The sequence below is a fragment of the Oncorhynchus nerka genome, linkage group LG24 (genome assembly GCF_034236695.1).
Source record: "Oncorhynchus nerka isolate Pitt River linkage group LG24, Oner_Uvic_2.0, whole genome shotgun sequence".
NCBI lineage: Eukaryota > Metazoa > Chordata > Actinopteri > Salmoniformes > Salmonidae > Oncorhynchus > Oncorhynchus nerka.
The window spans coordinates 91025411-91049185 of record NC_088419.1 but is presented as its reverse complement, the minus strand read 5'-3'; the positions used below and the strand labels follow the sequence as shown (position 1 = coordinate 91049185).

Sequence of the window (23775 nt, the reverse complement as noted above, 5' to 3'; positions counted from 1 at the left end):
TAACCCCTCCCCCCAAAAACAACATCATAGCCCCTCCCCCAAAAACAACATCATAGCCCCTCCCCCAAAAACAACATCATAGCCCCCCAAAAACAACCCCCCCAAAAACAACATCATAGCCCCTCCCCCAAAAACAACATCATAGCCCCTCCCCCAAAAACAACATCATAGCCCCTCCCCCAAAAACAACATCATAGCCCCTCCCCCAAAAACAACATCATAGCCCCTCCCCCAAAAACAACATCATAGCCCCTCCCCCAAAAACAACATCATAGCCCCTCCCCCAAAAACAACATCATAGCCCCTCCCCCCAAAAACAAAAAAAACAACATCATAGCCCCTCCCCCAAAAACAACATCATAGCCCCTCCCCCCAAAAACAACATCATAGCCCCTCCCCCCCCCCCAAAAACAACAACATCATAACCCCTCCCCCAAAAACAACATCATAACCCCTCCCCCAAAAAAACAAAAGGAACTTTCAGGACTTCTTTTTTTTTTGTCCTTTGCAGCCACGTTGCCAGCCATGTATGAAATGAGAAGCACTCCTGTAACGTTTTCCGCTGGGGCGAGCACAGGGCGGGTATTTCAGAACTGTCCAGTGTGTGTGTGTGTGAGAGAGGATGGGCGGGTCCCGAGGAGAACGATGAAGACTCCCAAGCCTGTGGTCAGTCTGTGTGTCCTCACTAGCAGCAGCCCCAGATGGCCTCACACTGGAGCGCACCGTACTGCACCACTACAGAACAACTAGAACACACCGTACTGCACCACTACAGAACAACTAGAACACACCGTACTGCACCACTACAGAACAACTAGAACACACCATACTGCACCACTACAGAACAACTAGAACACACCGTACTGCACCACTACAGAACAACTAGAACACACCGTACTGCACCACTACAGAACAACTAGAACACACCGTACTGCACCACTACAGAACAACTAGAACACACCGTACTGCACCACTACAGAACAACTAGAACACACCGTACTGCACCACTACAGAACAACTAGAACACACCGTACTGCACCACTACAGAACAACTAGAACACACCGTACTGCACCACTACAGAACAACTAGAACACACCGTACTGCACCACTACAGAACAACTAGAACACACCGTACTGCACCACTACAGAACACACCGTACTGCACCACTACAGAACAACTAGAACACACCGTACTGCACCACTACAGAACACACCGTACTGCACCACTACAGAACAACTAGAACACACCATACTGCACCACTACAGAACACACCGTACTGCACCACTACAGAACAACTAGAACACACCGTACTGCACCACTACAGAACAACTAGAACACACCGTACTGCACCACTACAGAACAACTAGAACACACCATACTGCACCACTACAGAACAACTAGAACACACCATACTGCACCACTACAGAACAACTAGAACACACCATACTGCACCACTACAGAACAACTAGAACACACCGTACTGCACCACTACAGAACAACTAGAACACACCGTACTGCACCACTACAGAACAACTAGAACACACCGTACTGCACCACTACAGAACAACTAGAACACACCGTACTGCACCACTACAGAACAACTAGAACACACCGTACTGCACCACTACAGAACAACTAGAACACACCGTACTGCACCACTACAGAACAACTAGAACACACCGTACTGCACCACTACAGAACACACCGTACTGCACCACTACAGAACAACTAGAACACACCGTACTGCACCACTACAGAACACACCGTACTGCACCACTACAGAACAACTAGAACACACCATACTGCACCACTACAGAACACACCGTACTGCACCACTACAGAACAACTAGAACACACCGTACTGCACCACTACAGAACAACTAGAACACACCGTACTGCACCACTACAGAACAACTAGAACACACCGTACTGCACCACTACAGAACTAGAACACACCGTACTGCACCATTACAGAACAACTAGAACACACCGTACTGCACCATTACAGAACAACTAGAACACACCGTACTGCACCACTACAGAACACACCGTACTGCACCACTACAGAACACACCGTACTGCACCACTACAGAACACACCGTACTGCACCACTACAGAACACACCGTACTGCACCACTACAGAACACACCGTACTGCACCACTACAGAACACACCGTACTGCACCACTACAGAACACACCGTACTGCACCACTACAGAACACACCGTACTGCACCACTACAGAACACACCGTACTGCACCACTACAGAACACACCGTACTGCACCACTACAGAACACACCGTACTGCACCACTACAGAACACACCGTACTGCACCACTACAGAACACACCGTACTGCACCACTACAGAACACACCGTACTGCACCACTACAGAACACACCGTACTGCACCACTACAGAACACACCGTACTGCACCACTACAGAACACACCGTACTGCACCACTACAGAACACACCGTACTGCACCACTACAGAACACACCGTACTGCACCACTACAGAACACACCGTACTGCACCACTACAGAACACACCGTACTGCACCACTACAGAACACACCGTACTGCACCACTACAGAACACACAGTACTGCACCACTACAGAACACACCGTACTGCACCACTACAGAACACACCGTACTGCACCACTACAGAACAACTAGAACACACCGTACTGCACCACTACAGAACAACTAGAACACACCGTACTGCACCACTACAGAACAACTAGAACACACCGTACTGCACCACTACAGAACAACTAGAACACACCGTACTGCACCACTACAGAACTAGAACACACCGTACTGCACCATTACAGAACAACTAGAACACACCGTACTGCACCATTACAGAACACACCGTACTGCACCACTACAGAACACACCGTACTGCACCACTACAGAACACACCGTACTGCACCACTACAGAACACACCGTACTGCACCACTACAGAACACACCCTACTGCACCACTACAGAACACACCGTACTGCACCACTACAGAACACACCGTACTGCACCACTACAGAACACACCGTACTGCACCACTACAGAACACACCGTACTGCACCACTACAGAACACACCGTACTGCACCACTACAGAACACACCGTACTGCACCACTACAGAACACACCGTACTGCACCACTACAGAACACACCGTAGCACCACTACAGAACACACCGTACTGCACCACTACAGAACAACTAGAACACACCGTACTGCACCACTACAGAACAACTAGAACACACCGTACTGCACCACTACAGAACAACTAGAACACACCGTACTGCACCACTACAGAACAACTAGAACACACCGTACTGCACCACTACAGAACAACTAGAACACACCGTACTGCACCATTACAGAACTAGAACACACCGTACTGCACCATTACAGAACAACTAGAACACACCGTACTGCACCACTACAGAACACACCACTACAGAACACACCGCACCACCACTACAGAACACACCGTACTGCACCACTACAGAACACACCGTACTGCACCACTACAGAACACACCGTACTGCACCACTACAGAACACACCGTACTGCACCACTACAGAACACACCGTACTGCACCACTACAGAACACACCGTACTGCACCACTACAGAACACACCGTACTGCACCACTACAGAACACACCGTACTGCACCACTACAGAACAACTAGAACACACCGTACTGCACCACTACAGAAGAAATGATCTAGTTTACACACCGGTACAGAACAACTAGAACACACCATACTGCACCACTACAGAACAACTATGATCTAGTTTACACACCGCTACAGCACGTATTGTCACGGGCAGTGTTATTGGGATTCGTTACTTTTAAAAAGTAATCTAGTACATTTGACTGGATAGATTTAACAAAAGTAATCTCGTGACTCAAAATCGCTGTGAATTCAACATGTAATTCCATAATTTGATAAGTAATTTCTTTATCTAAATTTTTTATTAGCGTTTATGTCCGATGGTCTTTTTCATCTCTTCTCCTTCGCTCCTGCTGTGACTGTGCACCTTCCCATTTATACAAACACACCACGCCCCCCCCCCCACCACCACACGTCATGCCCCACACCCCACACGTCATGCCCCACACCCCACACGTCATGCCCCACACCCCACACGTCATGCCCCACACCCCACACGTCATGCCCCACACCCCACACGTCATGCCCCTCCCCCCACACGCCATGCCCCACACACCTTGCCCCTCCCCCACACCTTGCCCCTCCCCCCCCACACGTCATGCCCCACACCCCACACGCCTTGCCCCTCCCCCCACACGTCATGCCCCACACCCCACACGCCTTGCCCCTCCCCCCACACGCCATGCCCCCACACGCCACGGCCCCACGCCATGCACGCCATACTCTACGCCACATCCCCCACGCCATACACCACGCTGCCTCCCCCTGCTACTCACAACAACAAAGAGGAGGAAGTGACATCTCATATCTGACAAGCGGTTTCAACTCGTAATTTGAGGTTGTGTCTAACAGAATCGTTCTTATGGACACCAAACCCACATTAGGACATTATTTTACTGTAATAGAGAAGAAGTTCACTTTTCAATCGATACCCTTTTTATGGCTCAACTTCTCAAATTGCACGCAGAGCAAACACTACTAAAAAATGGGAGTATTAATGAATATTCATTATGAAAAATTGGATGCTCAGTATCGTGGAATATTCTAATCAAGTGAGAGACACTTTGTAATTTCTTCAAAACAATCATCTTTTATTTAATTATTGCAATGATGAAACTGTCCACTCTACACTCTTGAGTTTGTTGCCGAGAGCGTAACCTTACAGGCAATGTAGAGTTCTTATATAGTAGATGACAAAATGCTTCTTCATGGCTGGTTCCACCCCTCCCATGCAGATCGGGGGGCACCATAAGTCACCTCGGGTTCATCATGTAGTTATTTGCACCTGGTGTTTAACTCCCAACCCGACTTAGTTTCCCAGATGCAAGAATGATTAGAAACAATACGAATTTTTGTTCTCCTCCTCCAGGCTATCTCTATCTCGGGTCACACCCACCACATCTAGTCTATGGAATGCAGTCTTTTATATTTTATCGCCGAGTCAACTGTCAGCTCAAGCCCAGAGGCCCAACTCAGTCCCATAGCCACTGATGAGAGAGTACTCGTCAAAGCTATTCGATGCATAAACACTATTATAACATAATCTTGTAAATTTTCTCCCACATCAGTTTGTCACCCACGGTGTTACGGTACCGTGTACCCCGAGCAGCATTTTATCCAAAGACTTTTATACTTGCTGTCTAGTCTGTGTTTTCTACATGTGCAATAAGCATAAAACACAAGTAGGGCCTATAACAGGAAATGTAAACTCGTCCTCATTCTGAGAAATAAGGCCAGTTGATTTCAACATCTGAACAAAGTCGACACGCCAGCATGCTGTTCAAACAGTCGGAGACGGACAGAAGGGTGTGTTCATAACAATTCAACTGTTCTAGCTAGTAAATAAATCAAATTGACTAAACTTAAAATTGTAAAATTAGCTGGCTTCTCACGAGCTTGTTAAATTCCTGCTGCAAGAAGTTAGTATTTTTTTATATATATAAAAGGAAAATATTTTCAAAAAATATATATATATACAGTGCCTTGCGGAAGTATTCGGCCCCCTTGAACTTTGTGACCTTTTGCCACATTTCAGGCTTCAAACATAAAGATATAAAACTGTATTTTTTTGTGAAGAATCAACAACAAGTGGGACACAATCATGAAGTGGAACGACATTTATTGGATATTTCAAACTTTTTTAACAAATCAAAAACTGAAAAATTGGGTGTGCAAAATTATTCAGCCCCTTTACTTTCAGTGCAGCAAACTCTCTCCAGAAGTTCAGTGAGGATCTCTGAATGATCCAATGTTGACCTAAATGACTAATGATGATAAATACAATCCACCTGTGTGTAATCAAGTCTCCGTATAAATGCACCTGCACTGTGATAGTCTCAGAGGTCCGTTAAAAGCGCAGAGAGCATCATGAAGAACAAGGAACACACCAGGCAGGTCCGAGATACTGTTGTGAAGAAGTTTAAAGCCCGGATTTGGATACAAAAAGATTTCCCAAGCTTTAAACATCCCAAGGAGCACTGTGCAAGCGATAATATTGAAATGGAAGGAGTATCAGACCACTGCAAATCTACCAAGACCTGGCCGTCCCTCTAAACTTTCAGCTCATACAAGGAGAAGACTGATCAGAGATGCAGCCAAGAGGCCCATGATCACTCTGGATGAACTGCAGAGATCTACAGCTGAGGTGGGAGACTCTGTCCATAGGACAACAATCAGTCGTATATTGCACAAATCTGGCCTTTATGGAAGAGTGGCAAGAAGAAAGCCATTTCTTAAAGATATCCATAAAAAGTGTTGTTTAAAGTTTGCCACAAGCCACCTGGGAGACACACCAATGTGGAACAAGGTGCTCTGGTCAGATGAAACCAAAATGGAACTTTTTGGCAACAATGCAAAACGTTATGTTTGGCATAAAAGCAACACAGCTCATCACCCTGAACACACTATCCCCACTGTCAAACATGGTGGTGGCAGCATCATGGTTTGGGCCTGCTTTTCTTCAGCAGGGACAGGGAAGATGGTTAAAATTGATGGGAAGATGGATGGAGCCAAATACAGGACCATTCTGGAAGAAAACCTGATGGAGTCTGCAAAAGACCTGAGACTGGGACGGAGATTTGTCTTCCAACAAGACAATGATCCAAAACATAAAGCAAAATCTACAATGGAATGGTTCAAAAATAAACATATCCAGGTGTTAGAATGGCCAAGTCAAAGTCCAGACCTGAATCCAATCGAGAATCTGTGGAAAGAACTGAAAACTGCTGTTCACAAATGCTCTCCATCCAACCTCACTGAGCTCGAGCTGTTTTGCAAGGAGGAATGGGAAAAAATGTCAGTCTCTCGATGTGCAAAACTGATAGACATACCCCAAGCGACTTACAGCTGTAATCGCAGCAAAAGGTGGCGCTACAAAGTATTAACTTAAGGGGGCTGAATAATTTTGCACGCCCAATTTTTCAGTTTTTGATTTGTTAAAAAAGTTTGAAATATCCAATAAATGTCGTTCCACTTCATGATTGTGTCCCACTTGTTGTTGATTCTTCACAAAAAAAAAAATACAGTTTTATATCTTTATGTTTGAAGCCTGAAATGTGGCAAAAGGTCACAAAGTTCAAGGGGGCCGAATACTTTCGCAAGGCACTGTGTATATATATATATATTTTTTTTTTTTGTGTAAATATTTTCCTTTTATTTTCCCCTAACCTTACCACCACTACCCTAATTGGAGTCAACTAATAGATAACAACACTTTGGCTTCTACTTCCAGCTTATACATACTATATACATTTTACGGACACAGTATATTTTAGAATATTCATCTTTTTTTGTTTGTTTTTTAGTCCCATCCATCTATATTCAATCTATTTTTCAACTGCGCTGTTATATTTCACAAACATTCTGAACCTTTATCTTTAATTTACAATGAGAATATAATTTTTTTATTATAGTATTATAGATTGATTATGACTTTTCATATCACCCCGCAGTGCTATTTGGAGAGTTGGCTCTAGGTAAATGTTGCAATTCTTTTGTCATTCCTGAATCTGCGAACAAAAACAAGCTACATATGGACAGTGTGAAAACAAATGATTTAATGATTGTCTCAGAGCTGGGATGGTTGTATCCCCCCGTATACAGTACCAGTCAAAGGTTTGGACACAACTACTAATTCCAGGAGTCGCGAGTGCGCGATGAGACAAGGATATCCCTGCCGGCCAAACCCTCCCTTAACCGGACGACGCTGGTGCGCGATGAGACAAGGATATCCCTGCCGGACAAACCCTCCCTAACCCGGACGACTCTGGTGCGCGATGAGACAAGGATATCCCTGCCGGACAAACCCTCCCTAACCCGGACGACGCTGGTGCGCGATGAGACAAGGATATCCCTGCCGGACAAACCCTCCCTAACCCAGATGATGCTGGGCCAATTGTGCGTCGCCCCATGGGCGACCGGTTGCGACAGAGCCTGGGCTCGAACCCAGAATCTCTGGTGGCACAGCTAGCACTGCGATGCAGTGCCTTAGAATGCTGCGCCAACCCGGGAGGCCCGAGTTTTTCTTTGTTTGTACAATTTTTTTTTTAAACTTTGTAGAATAATAGTGAAAACATCAGAACTATGAAATAACACATATGTAATCATGTAGTAACAAAAAAGGATTAAACAATTCAAAATATATTTTATATTTGAGGTTCTTCAAAGTAGCCCCCCTTTGCCTTGATGACACCTTTGCACACTCTTGGCATTCTCTCAACCAGCGTCATGTGGTAGTCACCTGGAATGCATTTCAATTAACAGGTGGGACTAGTTAAAAGTACATTTGTGGAATTTGAGCCAATCATTGGTGTTTTGACACGGTAGGGGTGGTATACAGAAGATGGCCCTATTTGGTAAAAGACCAAGTCCATATTATGGCAAAAACAGCTCAAATAAGCAAAGAGAAACTACAGTCCATTACTTTAAGACATGGTCAGTCAATCTGGAACATTTCAAGAACTTCAAGTTCGGTTGTAAAACCATCAAGCGCTATGATGAAACTGGCTCTCACGAGGACCGCCACAGGAAAGGAAGACCCAGAGTAGTTACCTCTGCCGCAGAGGATAAGTTAATTAGTTAACAGCCTCAGAAATTGCAGCCCAAATAAATGCTTCAGAGTTCAAGTAACACTCATCTCAACAGCAACTGTTCAGAGGAGATTGCGTGAATCAGGCCTTCATGGTCGAATTGCTGCTAAGAAACCACTACTAAAGGACACCAATAAGAAGAAGATACTAGCTTGAGCCAAGAAACACAAGCAATGCACATTACACTGGTGGAAATCTGTCCTTTGGTCTGATGAGTCCAAATTTGAGATTTTTGGTTCCAACCGCCGTTTTTTGTGAGATGCAGAGTAGGTGAACGGATGATCCACCGTGAAGCATGGAGGAGGTGATAGTGTGGGGGTTCTTTGCTGGTGACACTGTCAGTTGTTTATTTCGAATTCAAGGCACAGTTAACAGCACGGTTACCACAGCATTCTGCAGCGATATACCATCCCATCTGGTTTGGGCTTAGTGGGACTATCATTTGTTTTTCAACAGGACAATGACCCAAAACACACCTCCAGGCTGTGTCAGGGCTATTTGACCAAGGAGGGTGATGGCGACGTCAACCCAATTGAGATGGTTTGGGATGAGTTGGACCACAGTGTGAAGGAGAAGCAGCCAACAACTTCTCAGCATATGTGGGAGCAACTTCAAGACTGTTGAAAAAGCATTCCAGGTGAAGCTGGTTGAGAGAATGCCAAGAGTGTGCAGAGCTGTCATCAAGGCAAAGGGTGGCTACTTTGAAGAATCTAAAATATATTTTTGATTTGTTTAACGCTTTTGGTTACTACATGATTCCATTTGTTATTTCATACTTTAGATGTCTTCACTATTATTCTACAATGTTTTCAATCCAGCATCGTTTTGTGTATCAGTTCACTTAAACCATGTGCCATGGAAGCAGTACATGGAAAATCTCTTCCCAACTATTTTTGCAATCAAAGTTAGTCATTATTAGTGAATCTGCGTTATTATGCATGGTTCTGATTTAAATTAGGAACAACAAGGGCATTTTCATAGCCAGATTGTAAAGCCAGATCAGTGAGTATTGGCTAAAGCAGGGTTAACCCCCTTGAGTCGATTTGGTATGTCAATCTTAAGTAAAGTAAAGTACCCCCCAAAAGAAATCGCAACAACTACCGTGTGTATACACACAAGTGTAAAGGAATGAATAAGAATATGTACATAAAAATGTACATAAATCCAGATTTAAAGTCTGTCAGTTTAAGCTTGAGATATCTGACTTTGTGGGGTAAAGTGGAATGTTTATCCTCTCAGACACTCCCGTAAAGAAAACCTAAAGTAAAGGAGCTTTAAGTTGTGTAACTAACGGAGATCTGAAAGTCCTGCTGTATATGTGGTAGTTGGAACTGTGAGTCAACTTGTTTGGACCATCTCTGTTTATGAGCTGGTTGTGTCCGAGCCTGGCCGAGGCTGCACTGCGGTGGGTTATTTTTACCGCGGCTAGGGACCGGGACCAGGGACAGGAGCTACTGTAGCAGGACTTCTGACTGTGAACTAGGTCATTGTTAGAAGGGGTCATCCCACCAGGCAGGTGCTATAGGTTACTGGGAGTCAAGCCAGCCCAGTTCAGCAAGAAGGAGGAATACGGTCGTCCTTTATGTGCTGATGACCGGCCTTGCAGAGACCTCCATGTAATTGTGACAGTTGATCCCAGCCAGCTCCCCTCTCTCCCCTGCTCACCGAACGCGCAGAACGACACAGAGCTTTGCTACAGCAGCCAATCCCCTCACTTTGTTCTGCCTGTTTCCATTTTGTTTGAGGTGTTTGTCGTCGTCTGGAGTGTCTGTCTCCACGGCGGCCGCTGTTCGACACCGGTGGACCGGAGGACTCGCAGCAGTGCACTTTGGGAAGGCTGTCTAGAACTTTAGCTGAGATCCATTGGTGGCTTCCGGATGTTTCTAGCTAATTTTTGATGAAAGTGCTGAGCTGTATTTGTCCAAAAGGAGTGAAATGACTAGCTGAATGGCTAAGGGAAACACACTGACCTATTTCATCCAGATGTTAGTTTTATCCACAGTCCAATCTGATACAAGACTGAACTCCGACAGCTTTACACTGAGGATTGTACAAATGTTTTCCTCCTGTATTGAGTTTGAATTCTTACCATCATCCCTCTCTCTCTCTCTCTCCTCCCGTCCTGCCCCCCTCCCTCCCTCCACAGTGTGTCCCTCCACCTGTAAACATCGGGCCTGTACCCAACATGGCCACTGCTGCCACGACCAGTGCCTGGGAGGTTGCTCGGAGGCAGGCAACGCCAGCCGCTGTGTGGCATGCCAAAAGTTCCAGCACCAGGACACCTGTGTGGACCGCTGTCCCCAGGGATACTACACCTTCAAGGGCTGGCGCTGCGTCTCTCTCTCCTTCTGTCAGGACCTCCACAACCAGTGCAAGAACGGGAAGGGCAACGACTGCCATGAGTACGTCATCCACAACGGAGCCTGCATCCCAGAATGCCCCTCAGGATATACCACCATCAACTCTACTAGGTAAGTCACCGATATATAACATTACAGCCATATACCACCATCAACTCTACTTCGTAAGTCTCCGATATAGAACATGACAGCCATAGATCACTATCAAATCTACTCCACAAGTCTCCGATATAGAACATGACAGCCATAGATCACTATCAAATCTACTCCACAAGTCTCCGATATAGAACATGACAGCCATAGATCACTATCAACTCTACTCCGTAAGTCTCCGATATAGAACATGACAGCCATAAACCACTATCAACTCTACTCCGTAAGTCTCCGATATAGAACATGACAGCCATAGACCACTATCAACTCTACTCCGTAAGTCTCCGATATATGTTTTTAGAATTTATTTCAAATGGATTGAAAATGAAATAGTGAAAAATCTCAATTACATAAGTATTCACACCCCTGAGTCAATACTTTGCAGAATCAACTTTGCCAGCGATTACAGCTGTGAGTCTTTCTGAGTAAGTCTCTAAAGAGCTTTGCACACCTGGATTGTACAACATTTGCCCATTATTCTTTTCTAAATTCTTTAAGCTCTGTCAAATTAGTGGTTGATCATTGCTAGATAACCATTTTCAGATCTTGCCATATATTTTGAAGTAGATTTAAGTCAACTGTAACTTGGCCACTCAGGAACATTCACAGTCTTCTTGGTAAGCAACTCCAATGTAGATTTGGCCTTGTGTTTTAGGTTTATTTATTTATCCGTTATTTTACCAGGTAAGTTGACTGAGAACACGTTCTCATTTGCATCAACGACCTGGGGAATAGTTACAGGATGAATGAGCCAATTGTAAACTGGGGATTACTAGGTGACTGTGATGGTTTGAGGGTCAGATTGGGAATTTAGCCAGGACACCGGGGTTAACACCCTTACTCTTACGATAAGTGCCATGGGATCTCTAATGACCTCAGAGAGTCAGGACACCCGTATAACGTCCCATCCGAAAGACGGCACCCAACACAGGGCAGTGTCCAGAAATCACTGCCCTGGGGCATTGGGGTATTTTTTTAGACCAGAGGAAAGAGTGCCTCCTATTGGCCCTCCAACACCACTTCCAGCAGCATCTGGTCTCCCATCCAGGAACTGACCAGGACCAACCCTGCTTAGCTTCAGAAGCAAGCCAGCAGTGGTATGCAGGGTGGTATGCTGCTGGCAAAAGTTATTGTCCTGCTGAAAGGTGAATTCATCTCCAAGTGTCTGGTAGAAAGCAGACTGAACCAGGTTTTCCTCTAGGACTTTGCCTGTGCTTAGCTCCATTCCTGGATACTAAGATGGCTCCGATAGACATGGCCTCCTTGTTTGAGGATCCTAAGCAACTTTGCTGTATTAATTTTTTTAATGTTATTTCTCATGTTATTAGCCCAGAACTTTCTTTGCATTATTACATACAACCAGAAAGAGCTTTTAGATATCAGAGAGGCGGTAACTTACCAGCATTTTGACCAGGAATACGACTTTCCTGAATTGGATCCTTTGTTCGTATCTTCCAAGGGGATTTGAACTTATCCCAGAGGCTGCTCCAAGACATCACCGCCGGAGAAGAGGTATTCAGAGTGGACTTTGTCCGACTAAGGAGGCGTGCACACCATCCACCGCTTCAGAGTATATTACTCGCTAATGTTCAGACCCTGGATAATAAAGTAGACGAGCTCAGGGCGAGGATCTCCTTTCAGAGAGACATCAGGGACTGTAACATACTCTGTTTCACGGAATCATGTCTCACTCCGGATATACTGTCTCCATCTATACAGCCAGCTGGGTGTTCAATACATTGTGTGGATCGGAATAAAGAATTCTCAGAGAAGAAGAAAGGCGGAGGTGTATGTTTCATGATTAACTACTCATGGTGTGATTGTGGTAACGTACAGAAACTCAATTCCTTTTGTTCACCCAACCTAGGATACCTCACAATCAAATGCCGACCGCATTACCTCCCTAGAGAATTTTCTTCTGTTATTGTCACGGCTGTGTATATTCCCCCTCAAGCCGATACCACAATGGCTCTCAAGGAAATACACTGGACAAACTGGAAACTGCATATCCTGAAGCCACATTTATTATAGCAGGAGACTTTAATACAGCAAATCTCTTCCGAAGTTCTATCAACACATCGCCTGCGGTTCTCACGATTCAAAACTCTCATTGTTAGTCACCCTACCGTGATGGCTACAAGGCCCTCCCCCAACCCCTCTTCCTATAGTCAAAAACTCAAATAGGAAGTACCCGCGCTAAGGTCTATTCAACGCTGGTCTGACCAGTCGTAATCCATGCTTCAAGACTGTTTTTATCACGCGGACTGGGACATATTCCGGGTTGCTTCTGAGAATAACACTGACACAGTGACGGAGTTCATCAGAAAGAGTATAGGGGATGTTTGTTCCCACTGTGACGATTTTAAAACCTATCCAAACCAAAAACCGTGGACAGATGGTAGCATACACGCTAAACTGAAACCACCGCATTTAACCACAGCAAGGGGACTGAGAATGTGATCGAATACAATCAGTCCAGGCCCTTCTGATGCCAATCAAACAGTCAAAGCATTAGTACAGAGACAAAGTGGAGTAACAATTCAATGGCTTAGACACGAGACGAATGTGTCAGGGACTACAGATAATTGCATAAAGTGAAAACCAGCCACGTCGCGGACACAATGTCTTGCTCCCTGACAAACTAAACACCCTCGCCCGCTTTGAGGATAACACAGGGCCGATGACACAAGCCGCTCCCAAAGACCGCATACTCTTGTTCTCCATGGCCGACGTGAGTAAGACATTTAAACGTGTTAACCCAAGCAAGGCTGGCGGCCCAGACGGCATCCCTAGCCGCATCCTCAGGGCATGCACAGATCAGCTGGCTGGAGTGTTAACAGACATATTAAATCTCTCCCTATCCTAGTCTGTTGTCCCCACTTGCTTCAAAATGTCCACCATTGTTCCTTTTCCCAAGAAAGCTAAGGTAACTGAACTAAATGACTATCGCTCCATAGCACTCACTTCTTTCATCATGTAGTGTTGTGAGAGGCTAGTTAAGGGTCATATCACTTCCACCTTACCCTAGACCCACTGAAATGTTCATACCGTCCCAATAGATTCACGGATGATTCACGGATGATGCAATTTCCATTGCACTGCACACTGCCCTATCCCATCTGGACGAGAGAAATGCCTATGTAAGAATGCTGTTCATTGACTACAGCGCAGCCTTCAACACCATAGTCCCCGGGAGTACACTGCCTGAACTCACAGCAGAGATGAGAAAGTTAACCGTTAAAATTCTGTCTGACCTCACACCCGAGTTGAGATGAATAGGACAATAGAGGAGTTAAAAAACATCACACGTCTGTCTGTCTCGCTGTCTTATGTCCCCCTGACCTGGCTAGGAAGTACAGTCCCTACTCTACACACACTCCTTACTGTACACTCCAGATCTCTGACTGACTGACTGACTGACTGACTGTAGGCCGGGCCTCCTGGCCTGCTAATGGGCCGGGCTTGAAGTGGTGTAACAACACCAGCCATGTGCCATGCTCTTATTTGACACCAGAGACTGTTCTCTTTGTGGCTCCGAGTGACTGTCACCTGACGCTTTCACAGGAAACCGCAGGCTCTGGAACAGGAAGGGCACAGCGCATCTGTTGGGTTTCAATGGTCACCCTATTCCCTACTTAGTCCACCTCTTTTGACCGGGGCCCATAGGGCTCTGTTCAAAAGTAACTAGCCTATGTAAGGTACCATTTGGAATACATTCTTGGACATTTGGCTTTATTTAGACAGTTAAGGCTCAGGAAGAGACTGGTTTAACAGAGACGAGAAGACACGACGTCTTCCAAAAAGCCACACGCTGGCCCGTGATTGATTTGGTGTTGGTGTGTTGATCATATAGCTCAGTGTGTTCTGTAGGGAAGGCAGCAGGTTGGTCGAAGGGCGCTGTGGACTGAACATGTTGCTGAATGTGTTAGTCAGCGTCTCCAGTGTTTGCTGTGCTGTTTAGCTTTTTCCAGAGGAAAAAGAGGTCTGAGCGCTGGGCTAGTCGAGGGAAATGCCCACCGTCCAGATAGGGAAAGGTATAAATGCATGTGTTTAGGAGGCAAACACCACACGCACTGGAAGTTCTGGAATGTACTCTCTCATACTGTACACCAGTGGGACCAAGTCACAAGCATGTCTCAAGTCATAAGGACCGAGTCTCAAGTCGAATCCCAAGTAGAACGGGTCAAGACTCGAATCAAGTCCTAGTTGTGCCTTCTAAAGAGACGAGAAGTTTAAAGTGAAGTCTCAAGTAAACTAAAAAATCTATACATGCAACGACATGTTCAACTACAAATATTAGCCTATTGATTGAGGCTACCAGACCTTTTCATTATTTTGTCTGCAACACATTTGAATTAGCCCGTGTAACTGTAAAATAGGGACCTTGTAGCAGTGGTAAGGGCATGACATCAGCAGAAGGCAGGGTAAGTTGACGTGCTCAGAGTGTAGATGTATTGACATGTGATCTGATATCATACTAAATATACAAGTAGATTTACCAAAAATATACATGGGTAAAATCCCCAAAGAAATAGCCTCTGTATATGAGGCTTAATCTGTCCTATCTGAATGGACACAGCTAGAGGGCAAGACTGTACAGCCACCCCCTTGAGAAACCAAATGAAATCTGTCAAACAGGAGCTCAAACAGGTAGACCTAAGCACTTGGCCCCCCAGGACCATACAATTACAACCAATAAACAATAAACTGGTTCTACAATGTAAAAGGCCATTTCCACATCCGTTCTTACATTGGTACATTATTCTTAATCAGACTTAATGATTATTATTGGTATTTCAACTCCATGCATACATGGAACAATCATTTTCTCTTATTTAAAGGTGTGACTCGCGAGCGTGGAGCGCGGATACTCACTGTTTCCCGGGGTTACGTCGGGGTTCAGTGTGTCTCTGTTTCTATGAACACTGAGGTGGATGCTCCTATTACAACAACACAAAGGACACAGAGACACACTGAACCCCGACGTAACCCCGGGAAATATTAAATATATATATATACGTTTGATTTAAATAAACACAGCTTCTACCTCATGACTGTTACCAACGGCAACATGGCGCTCACTCCGAGCAGGGTAAGAACTGGTTGAAAATGAATGGCCTATCAAACGTGAAACCGAAATGTCTATGTGTTGCAATAAATGGTACAGGGATGGAATGATGAAAACATGAACAATTGTTGTAGTATTAGATGGATTAGAGATGTACTACATAGGACCTATGCGTTTTGATAAACATGTGAAAGCAACAGCAAACATTTCAACTAGATAATTTTAAAAAACTCTTCCCTGTGCGTGAATTTGGACCAGCGCAAGTGAAGAGCCACTCCTATGGCTCGTCTTCGCCACAGCAAGTGAAGAGCCACTCCTATGGCTCGTCTTCGCCACAGCAAGTGAAGAGCCACTCCTATGGCTCGTCTTCGCCACAGCAAGTGAAGAGCCACTCCGATAGCGCGTCTTCGCCACAGCAAGTGAAGAGCCACTCTGATGACGCGTCTTCGCCACAGCAAGTGAAGAGCCACACCGATAGCGCGTCTTCGCCACAGCAAGTGAAGAGCCACTCCTATGGCGCGTCTTCGCCACAGCAAGTGAAGAGCCACTCTGATGACGCGTCTTCGCCACAGCAAGTGAAGAGCCACTCGGATGGCTCGTCTTCGCCACAGCAAGTGAAGAGCCACTCCGATGGCTCGTCTTCGCCACAGTAATAATACAATTTTAACAATAAATTCCAAATGTAAATGATCAATTTCAAGCATTGCCTCATTGCTGGTGAGTTTGCAAAGTAAGCAGTTAATTTCATCAAGCCGTTTTTGGAGCGGCATATCAATTTCTTATGGCAATCCTCTCTTCCTACAATGTGACGTTTGCTCTGCATCCGATCCTATAGCCCCCCCCATACTCAACTGGCTGACCGGACGCAGAACGGGGTCAATACTGACACCTGGTATCATATAAACACACATTAGTCATGGACGAAGGCTTAGAATTGCAGGAAATGAGCTTTCGAACAGCAAAAACAATCTCTGCTCCAAGCAGAAAGTGTGGGAAACTAACCTTAAAATTGCTAAATGTTCTCTCCGCCAGTAAGAGGGGTGGTGAACAGTTTGGAGTCGCATGGGTTACGAGGTGGTTTGTTACTACACCGTTAAATTACATTATCCATCCGGACCTTTTATTAAATAGGACTTGAGTATACACCTGCTATTTCTTTGGGTGGAAGGGTAGCCTAGTGGTTAGAGCGTTGGACGAGTAACTGGAAGGTTGCAAGTTCAAACCCCCGAGCTGACAAGGTACAAATCTGTTGTTCTGCCCCTGAACAAGGCAGTTAACCCATTGTTCCCCGGTAGGCCGTCATTGAAAATAAGAATTTGTTCTTAACTGACTTGCCCAGTTAAATAAAAGTAAAAAAATTTTTTTAAAAGAGGTGTACAGTGAATCAGCAATCTGTTTGCTGTCTCACCTGACTGGTGTTGATTGACGGTTTGCTCGTCCAATCAGAGTGCAGTGTGTGCATTTCACTCGCCAATCTGTTGCAGTTGTATTTTTTTTTTTTTTTTGCAATGGCGAGTCTGCTGCTACTGTCTCTGGCTGAGTGTAGACTAATCCACGTAGACTGTGTGCCACAAAATGAGCGACAAAACATTACTTAACCTGGCCGGATAATTTCAAGTCGCTAGTCTCAAGTTAGTCGAGACCCGAGTCTTGAGGCTCCAAGTCGAAGTCAAGTCTCTATTTTAGGTCAAGTCATCAAATTTGTGAAAATGAGTCAGACTTAAGTCCAGGTCATGACCTGATATTCAGGCTCATAGTGCAGTACGTTCTCAGAGAGATTCAGGCTCATAGTGCAGTGCGTTCTCAGAGATATTCAGGCTCATAGTGCAGTACGTTCTCAGAGAGATTCAGGCTCATAGTGCAGTACGTTCTCAGAGATATTCAGGCTCATAGTGCAGTACGTTCTCAGAGAGATTCAGGCTCATAGTGCAGTACGTTCTCAGAGAGATTCAGGCTCATAGTGCAGTACGTTCTCAGAGAGATTCAGGCTCATAGTGCAGTACGTTCTCAGAGAGATTCAGGCTCATAGTGCAGTACGTTCTCAGAGAGATTCAGGCTCATAGTGCAGTACGTTCTCAGAGAGATTCAGGCTCATAGTGCAGTACGTTCTCAGAGAGATTCAGGCTCATAGTGCAGTACGTTCTCAGAGATATTCAGGCTCATAGTGCAGTACGTTCTCAGAGAGATTCAGGCTCATAGTGCAGTACGTTCTCAGAGAGATTCAGGCTCATAGTGCAGTATGTTCTCAGAGAGATTCAGTCTCATACCATCCAGTATGAGGAGAAGGAAGATAGATAATTATTTTCCATTCTGCAGCCGTTACGACATCAGGGACTGTTGAAGTCTTCCGTTGCTGGGCCGAGTGAGGGGAGTGTCCGTAACCAGACACACAAATCACCCTCACAGACAGACAGGGCTGTGACTGGACTGGGCAGAGGCTGTGACTGGACTGGGCAGAGGCTGTGACTGGACTGGGCAGAGGCTGTGACTGGACTGGGCAGAGGCTGTGACTGGGCAGAGGCTGTGACTGGACTGGGCAGAGGCTGTGACTGGACTGGGCAGAGGCTGTGACTGGACTGGGCAGAGGCTGTGACTGGACTGGGCAGAGGCTGTGACTGGACTGGGCAGAGGCTGTGACTGGACTGGGCAGAGGCTGTGACTGGACTGGGCAGAGGCTGTGACTGGACTGGGCAGAGGCTGTGACTGGACTGGGCAGAGGCTGTGACTGGACTGGGCAGAGGCTGTGACTGGACTGAGGCTGTGACTGGGCTGGGCTGAGGCTGTGACTGGACTGGGCTGAGGCTGTGACTGGACTGGGCTGAGGCTGTGACTGGACTGGGCAGAGGCTGTGACTGGACTGGGCAGAGGCTGTGACTGGACTGGGCAGAGGCTGTGACTGGACTGGGCAGAGGCTGTGACTGGACTGGGCAGAGGCTGTGACTGGACTGGGCAGAGGCTGTGACTGGACTGAGGCTGTGACTGGACTGGGCTGAGGCTGTGACTGGACTGGGCTGAGGCTGTGACTGGACTGGGCTGAGGCTGTGACTGGACTGGGCTGAGGCTGTGACTGGACTGGGCAGAGGCTGTGACTGGACTGGGCAGAGGCTGTGACTGGAGTGGAGGCTGGGCAGAGAGTGCTGGGATGGCGAGACACTTGCTACATGCTATCTTTTCTTGAGCTAGGCTTGAAGTCAGTCATCAGGAGTAATGAGGGGCGGCAAGTAGCCTAGCGGTTAAGAGCGTAACCGAAAGGTTGCTGGTTTGAATCCCAAAGCTGACTTGGTGAATACTCTGTCGATGTACACTTGAGCGAGGCAATTAACCCTAATTGCTCCTGTAAGTAATTGGATAAGAGTGTCTGCTAAATGACTAAAATGTCATGTAAATGACAGAGGAATTCTCTCGCTCTCTCTTCGCCAACCGTCAGCACAGCTGCTAGGCCGCTCTGCTTTCTAGACATTTCCTGGCGTTCGTTCCGCCTTTCTACCTTTTAATATCCATGACAACAAGCACAAAATAAGAATTTGCTCATCTTTCCTTGAAACACAGAAGGCACTGCAGCGGTCCCAAGTCAGTCTGCAAAGTGCAGAGGTTTTCAGGGCTACAGCCCAAAACAAACTCTCTTTTTTTTTCTCTTTTTAAAACCTGCATCCTAAATGATTTTCCCATGAGGCTCAGGACAGGCAGGCCCCAGGAAGTGGTGTTTTTCCTATCAGTTTAAGGTCACAATGAGAATGGATCAGAGAGTGTATATGTTTTCTTCAACTTCAACTACTTTAACATTTATTCTTTCTATGCTGCAGAGCATTAAGATAGAAAAGTTAATTTATATATTTATGATTTTCCACGTGAGGAAGAAAAAAGAAGAAAAACAATCTTTCCCTGATCATTATAGAGTTTTTCCACTGGGCCAAATTTAAAGTCAGTGGAAAACCAAGCTGATTTTGTCAGATTGTTGTAAAGTATTAGAACCTTTAGACATAATGTAACCTCTAATTTAGCAGCATTTAGTTCAATATGAAAGGAACTAGTTGACATAGCTCATCCAGTGTACCGTGACCCCAGGCCAAACTCTGATTCTCAACCACTGTTGTGTGTCAGTGGCATCTAAACTTTTGGGTGTGTGAGGAGGTGCTGGTTAGCACATACAGGAGGGGGGTTAGCACACACTGGTTAGCACATGCTGGCTAGCACAAACAGGAGGGGGGTTAGCACACACTGGCTAGCACATGCTGGCTAGCACATACAGGAGGGGGGTTAGCACACACTGGCTAGCACAAACAGGAGGGGGGTTAGCACACACTGGTTAGCACATGCTGGCTAGCACATACAGGAGGGGGGTTAGCACACACTGGCTAGCACATGATGGCTAGCACAAACAGGATGGGGGTTAGCACACACTGGCTATTTATTTATTTTATTTTATTTCACCTTTATTTAACCAGGTAGGCTAGTTGAGAACATGTTCTCATTTACAACTGCTTCCTGGCCAAGATAAAGCATAGCAGTGTGAACAGACAACAGAGTTACACATGGAGTAAACAATAAACAAGTCAATAACACAGTAGAAGAAAAAGAGAGGCTATATACATTGTGTGCAAAAGGCATGAGGAGGTAGGCGAATAATTAAAATTTTGCAGATTAAAACTGTAGTGATAAATGATCAGATGGTCATGTGCAGGTAGAGATACTGGTGTGCAAAAGAACAGAAAAGTAAATAAATAAAAACAGTATGGGGATGAGGTCGGTAAATTGGGTGGGCTATTTACCGATAGACTATGTACAGCTGCAGCGATCGGTTAGCTGCTCAGATAGTTGATATTTGAAGTTGTTGAGGGAAATAAAAGTCTCCAACTTCGGCGATTTTTGCAATTCGTTCCAGTCACTGGCAGCAGAGAACTGTAAGGAAAGGCGGCCAAATGAGGTGTTGGCTTTAGGGATGATCAGTGAGATACACCTGCTGGAGCGCGTGCTACGGGTGGGTGTTGCCATCGTGACCAGTGAACTGAGATAATTTTGGATGGGAGATGCTTAATGCGAGTCTTGAAGGAGCGTTTACAGTCTAACCAGACACCTAGGTATTTGGAGTTGTCCACATATTCTAAGTCAGAACCGTCCAGAGTAGTGATGCTAGTCGGGCGGTTGTATGGCATTGAAGCTCGTTTGGAGGTTTGTTACCACTGTGTCCAAAGAATCTACACTGGAGTTGCTTACCAAGAAGACAGTGAATGTTCCTGAGTGGCCAAGTTACAGTTTTGACTTGAATCTGCTTGAAAATCTATGGCAACACTTGAAAGTTGCCATTTGGCCATGATCCCCAACACCTAGACAGAGCTTGAATATTTTTTTTTTAAATAGGGGGCAAATATTGCGCAATACAGGTGTGCAAAGCTTTTGTGACTCACTCTAGAAGACTCACAGCTGCATTTGCTGCCAAAGGTGTTTCTAACATGAGGTGAATACTTTATATATATATTATTATTTTTTATTATTATTTATTTATCTATATATAATATATATATAATGAGTTTTTTTTCTCACTTTGACAAGAGTATTTTGTGTAGATTGTTGACAAAAAGCTAGAATTAAATCCATTTGAACTTTTAACACAATAATGTGAAGAATTCCAAGGGAGTTGTTGACTTTCTATAGGCACTGCACTCTGTACAGGCTTCAGATGCTGGGAATATTAACACTCTCATAAACAGAATTAGGTCGCCAGAGAACGGTAATCCATGCTGCTAAACTAGCGCCTCATGGGAACAGTAGTCTGCTTTGTCTGCCAGCGGTGGACTCAAATCAAATTTTATGTCACATCCACATGGTTAGCAGATGTTAATGCGAGTGTAGAGAAATGCTTGTGCTTCTAGTTCCGACAATGCAGTAATAACCAACGAGTAATCTATCCTAACAATTCCACAACTACTACCTTATAGACACAAGTGTAAAGGGATAAATAATATGTACATAAAGATATATGAATGTGTGATGGTACAGAACGGCATTGGCAAGATGCAGTAGATAGTATAGAATACAGTATATACATATGAGATGAGTAATGTAGGGTGTGTAAACATTATATTAAGTGGCATTGTTTAAAGTGGCTAGTGATACATTTTTTACATCAATTTTCCATTATTAAAGTGGCTGGAGTTGAGTCAGTATGTTGGCAGCAGCCACTCAATGTTAATGGTGGCTGTTTAACAGTCTGATGGCCTTGAGATAGAAGCTGTTTTTCAGTCTCTCGGTCCCTACTTTGATGCACCTGTACTGACCTCGCCTTCTGGATGATAGCGGGGTGAACAGGCAGTGGCTCGGGTGGTTGTTGTCCTTGATGATCTTTATAGCCTTCCTGTGACATTGGGTGGTGTAGGTGTCCTGGAGGGCAGGTAGTTTGCCCCCGGTGATGCGTTGTGCAGACCTCACTACCCTCTGGAGAGTCTTACGGTTGTGGGCGGAGCAGTTGCCGTACCAGGCGGTGATACAGCCCGACAGGATGCTCTCGATTGTGCATCTGTAGAAATTTGAGTGCTTTTGGTGACAAGACAAATTTCTTCAGCCTCCTGAAGTTGAAGAGGCGCTGCTGCGCCTTCTTCACGATGCTGTCTGTGTGGGTGGACCAATTCAGTTTGTCTGTGATGTGTACGCCGAGGAACTTAAAACGTACTACCCTCTCCACTACTGTCCCGTCGATGTGGATAGGGGGGTGCTCCCTCTGCTGTTTCCTGAAGTCCACAATCATCTCCTTAGTTTTGTTGACGTTGAGTGTGAGGTTATTTTCCTGACACCACACTCCGAGGGCCCTCACCTCCTCCCTGTAGGCCGTCTCGTCATTGTTGGTAATCAAGCCTACCACTGTAGTGTTGTCCACAAACTTGATGGTTGAGTTGGAGGCGTGCATGGCCATGCAGTCGTGGGTGAACAGGGGGTACAGGAGAGGGCTCAGAACGCTCCCTTGTGGGGCCCCAGTGTTGAGGATCAGCGGGGTGGAGATGTTGTTACCTACCCTCACCACCTGGGGGCGGCCTGTTAGGAAGTCCCGTACCCAGTTGCACAGGGCGGGGTCGAGACCCAGGGTCTCGAGCTTGATGACGAGTTTGGAGGGTACTATGTTAAATGCTGAGCTGTAGTCGATGAACAGCATTCTCACATAGGTCTTCCTCTTGTCCAAATGGGTTAGGGCAGTGTGGTTGCGATTGCGTTGTCTGTGGACCTATTGGTGTGGGTCTAGGGTGTCAGGTAGGCTGGAGGTGATATGGTCCTTGAAGTGAGTGCTAAGGGGTGGTAGTCGTTTCGCTCAGTTACCTTAGCTTGGGGTGGTAGTCGTTTCGCTCAGTTACCTTAGCTTTCTTGGAACAGGAACAATGGTGGCCCTCTTGAAGCATGTGGGGACAGCAGACTGGGATAAGGATTGATTGAATA

General features: G+C 45.7%; 1 protein-coding gene across 1 annotated transcript in view; it reads left to right on the top strand.

Annotated features, from left to right (window-relative positions):
- LOC115123186 (insulin receptor-like) overlaps positions 1-23775 on the top strand; it is a 183405-nt gene that overhangs the window by 98343 nt on the left and 61287 nt on the right. Inside the window, exon 3 of the mRNA XM_065009309.1 lies at positions 10919-11243. Within this exon, the coding sequence (XP_064865381.1) occupies positions 10919-11243 (325 nt within the window). The remainder of the gene's footprint in view (positions 1-10918; positions 11244-23775) is intronic.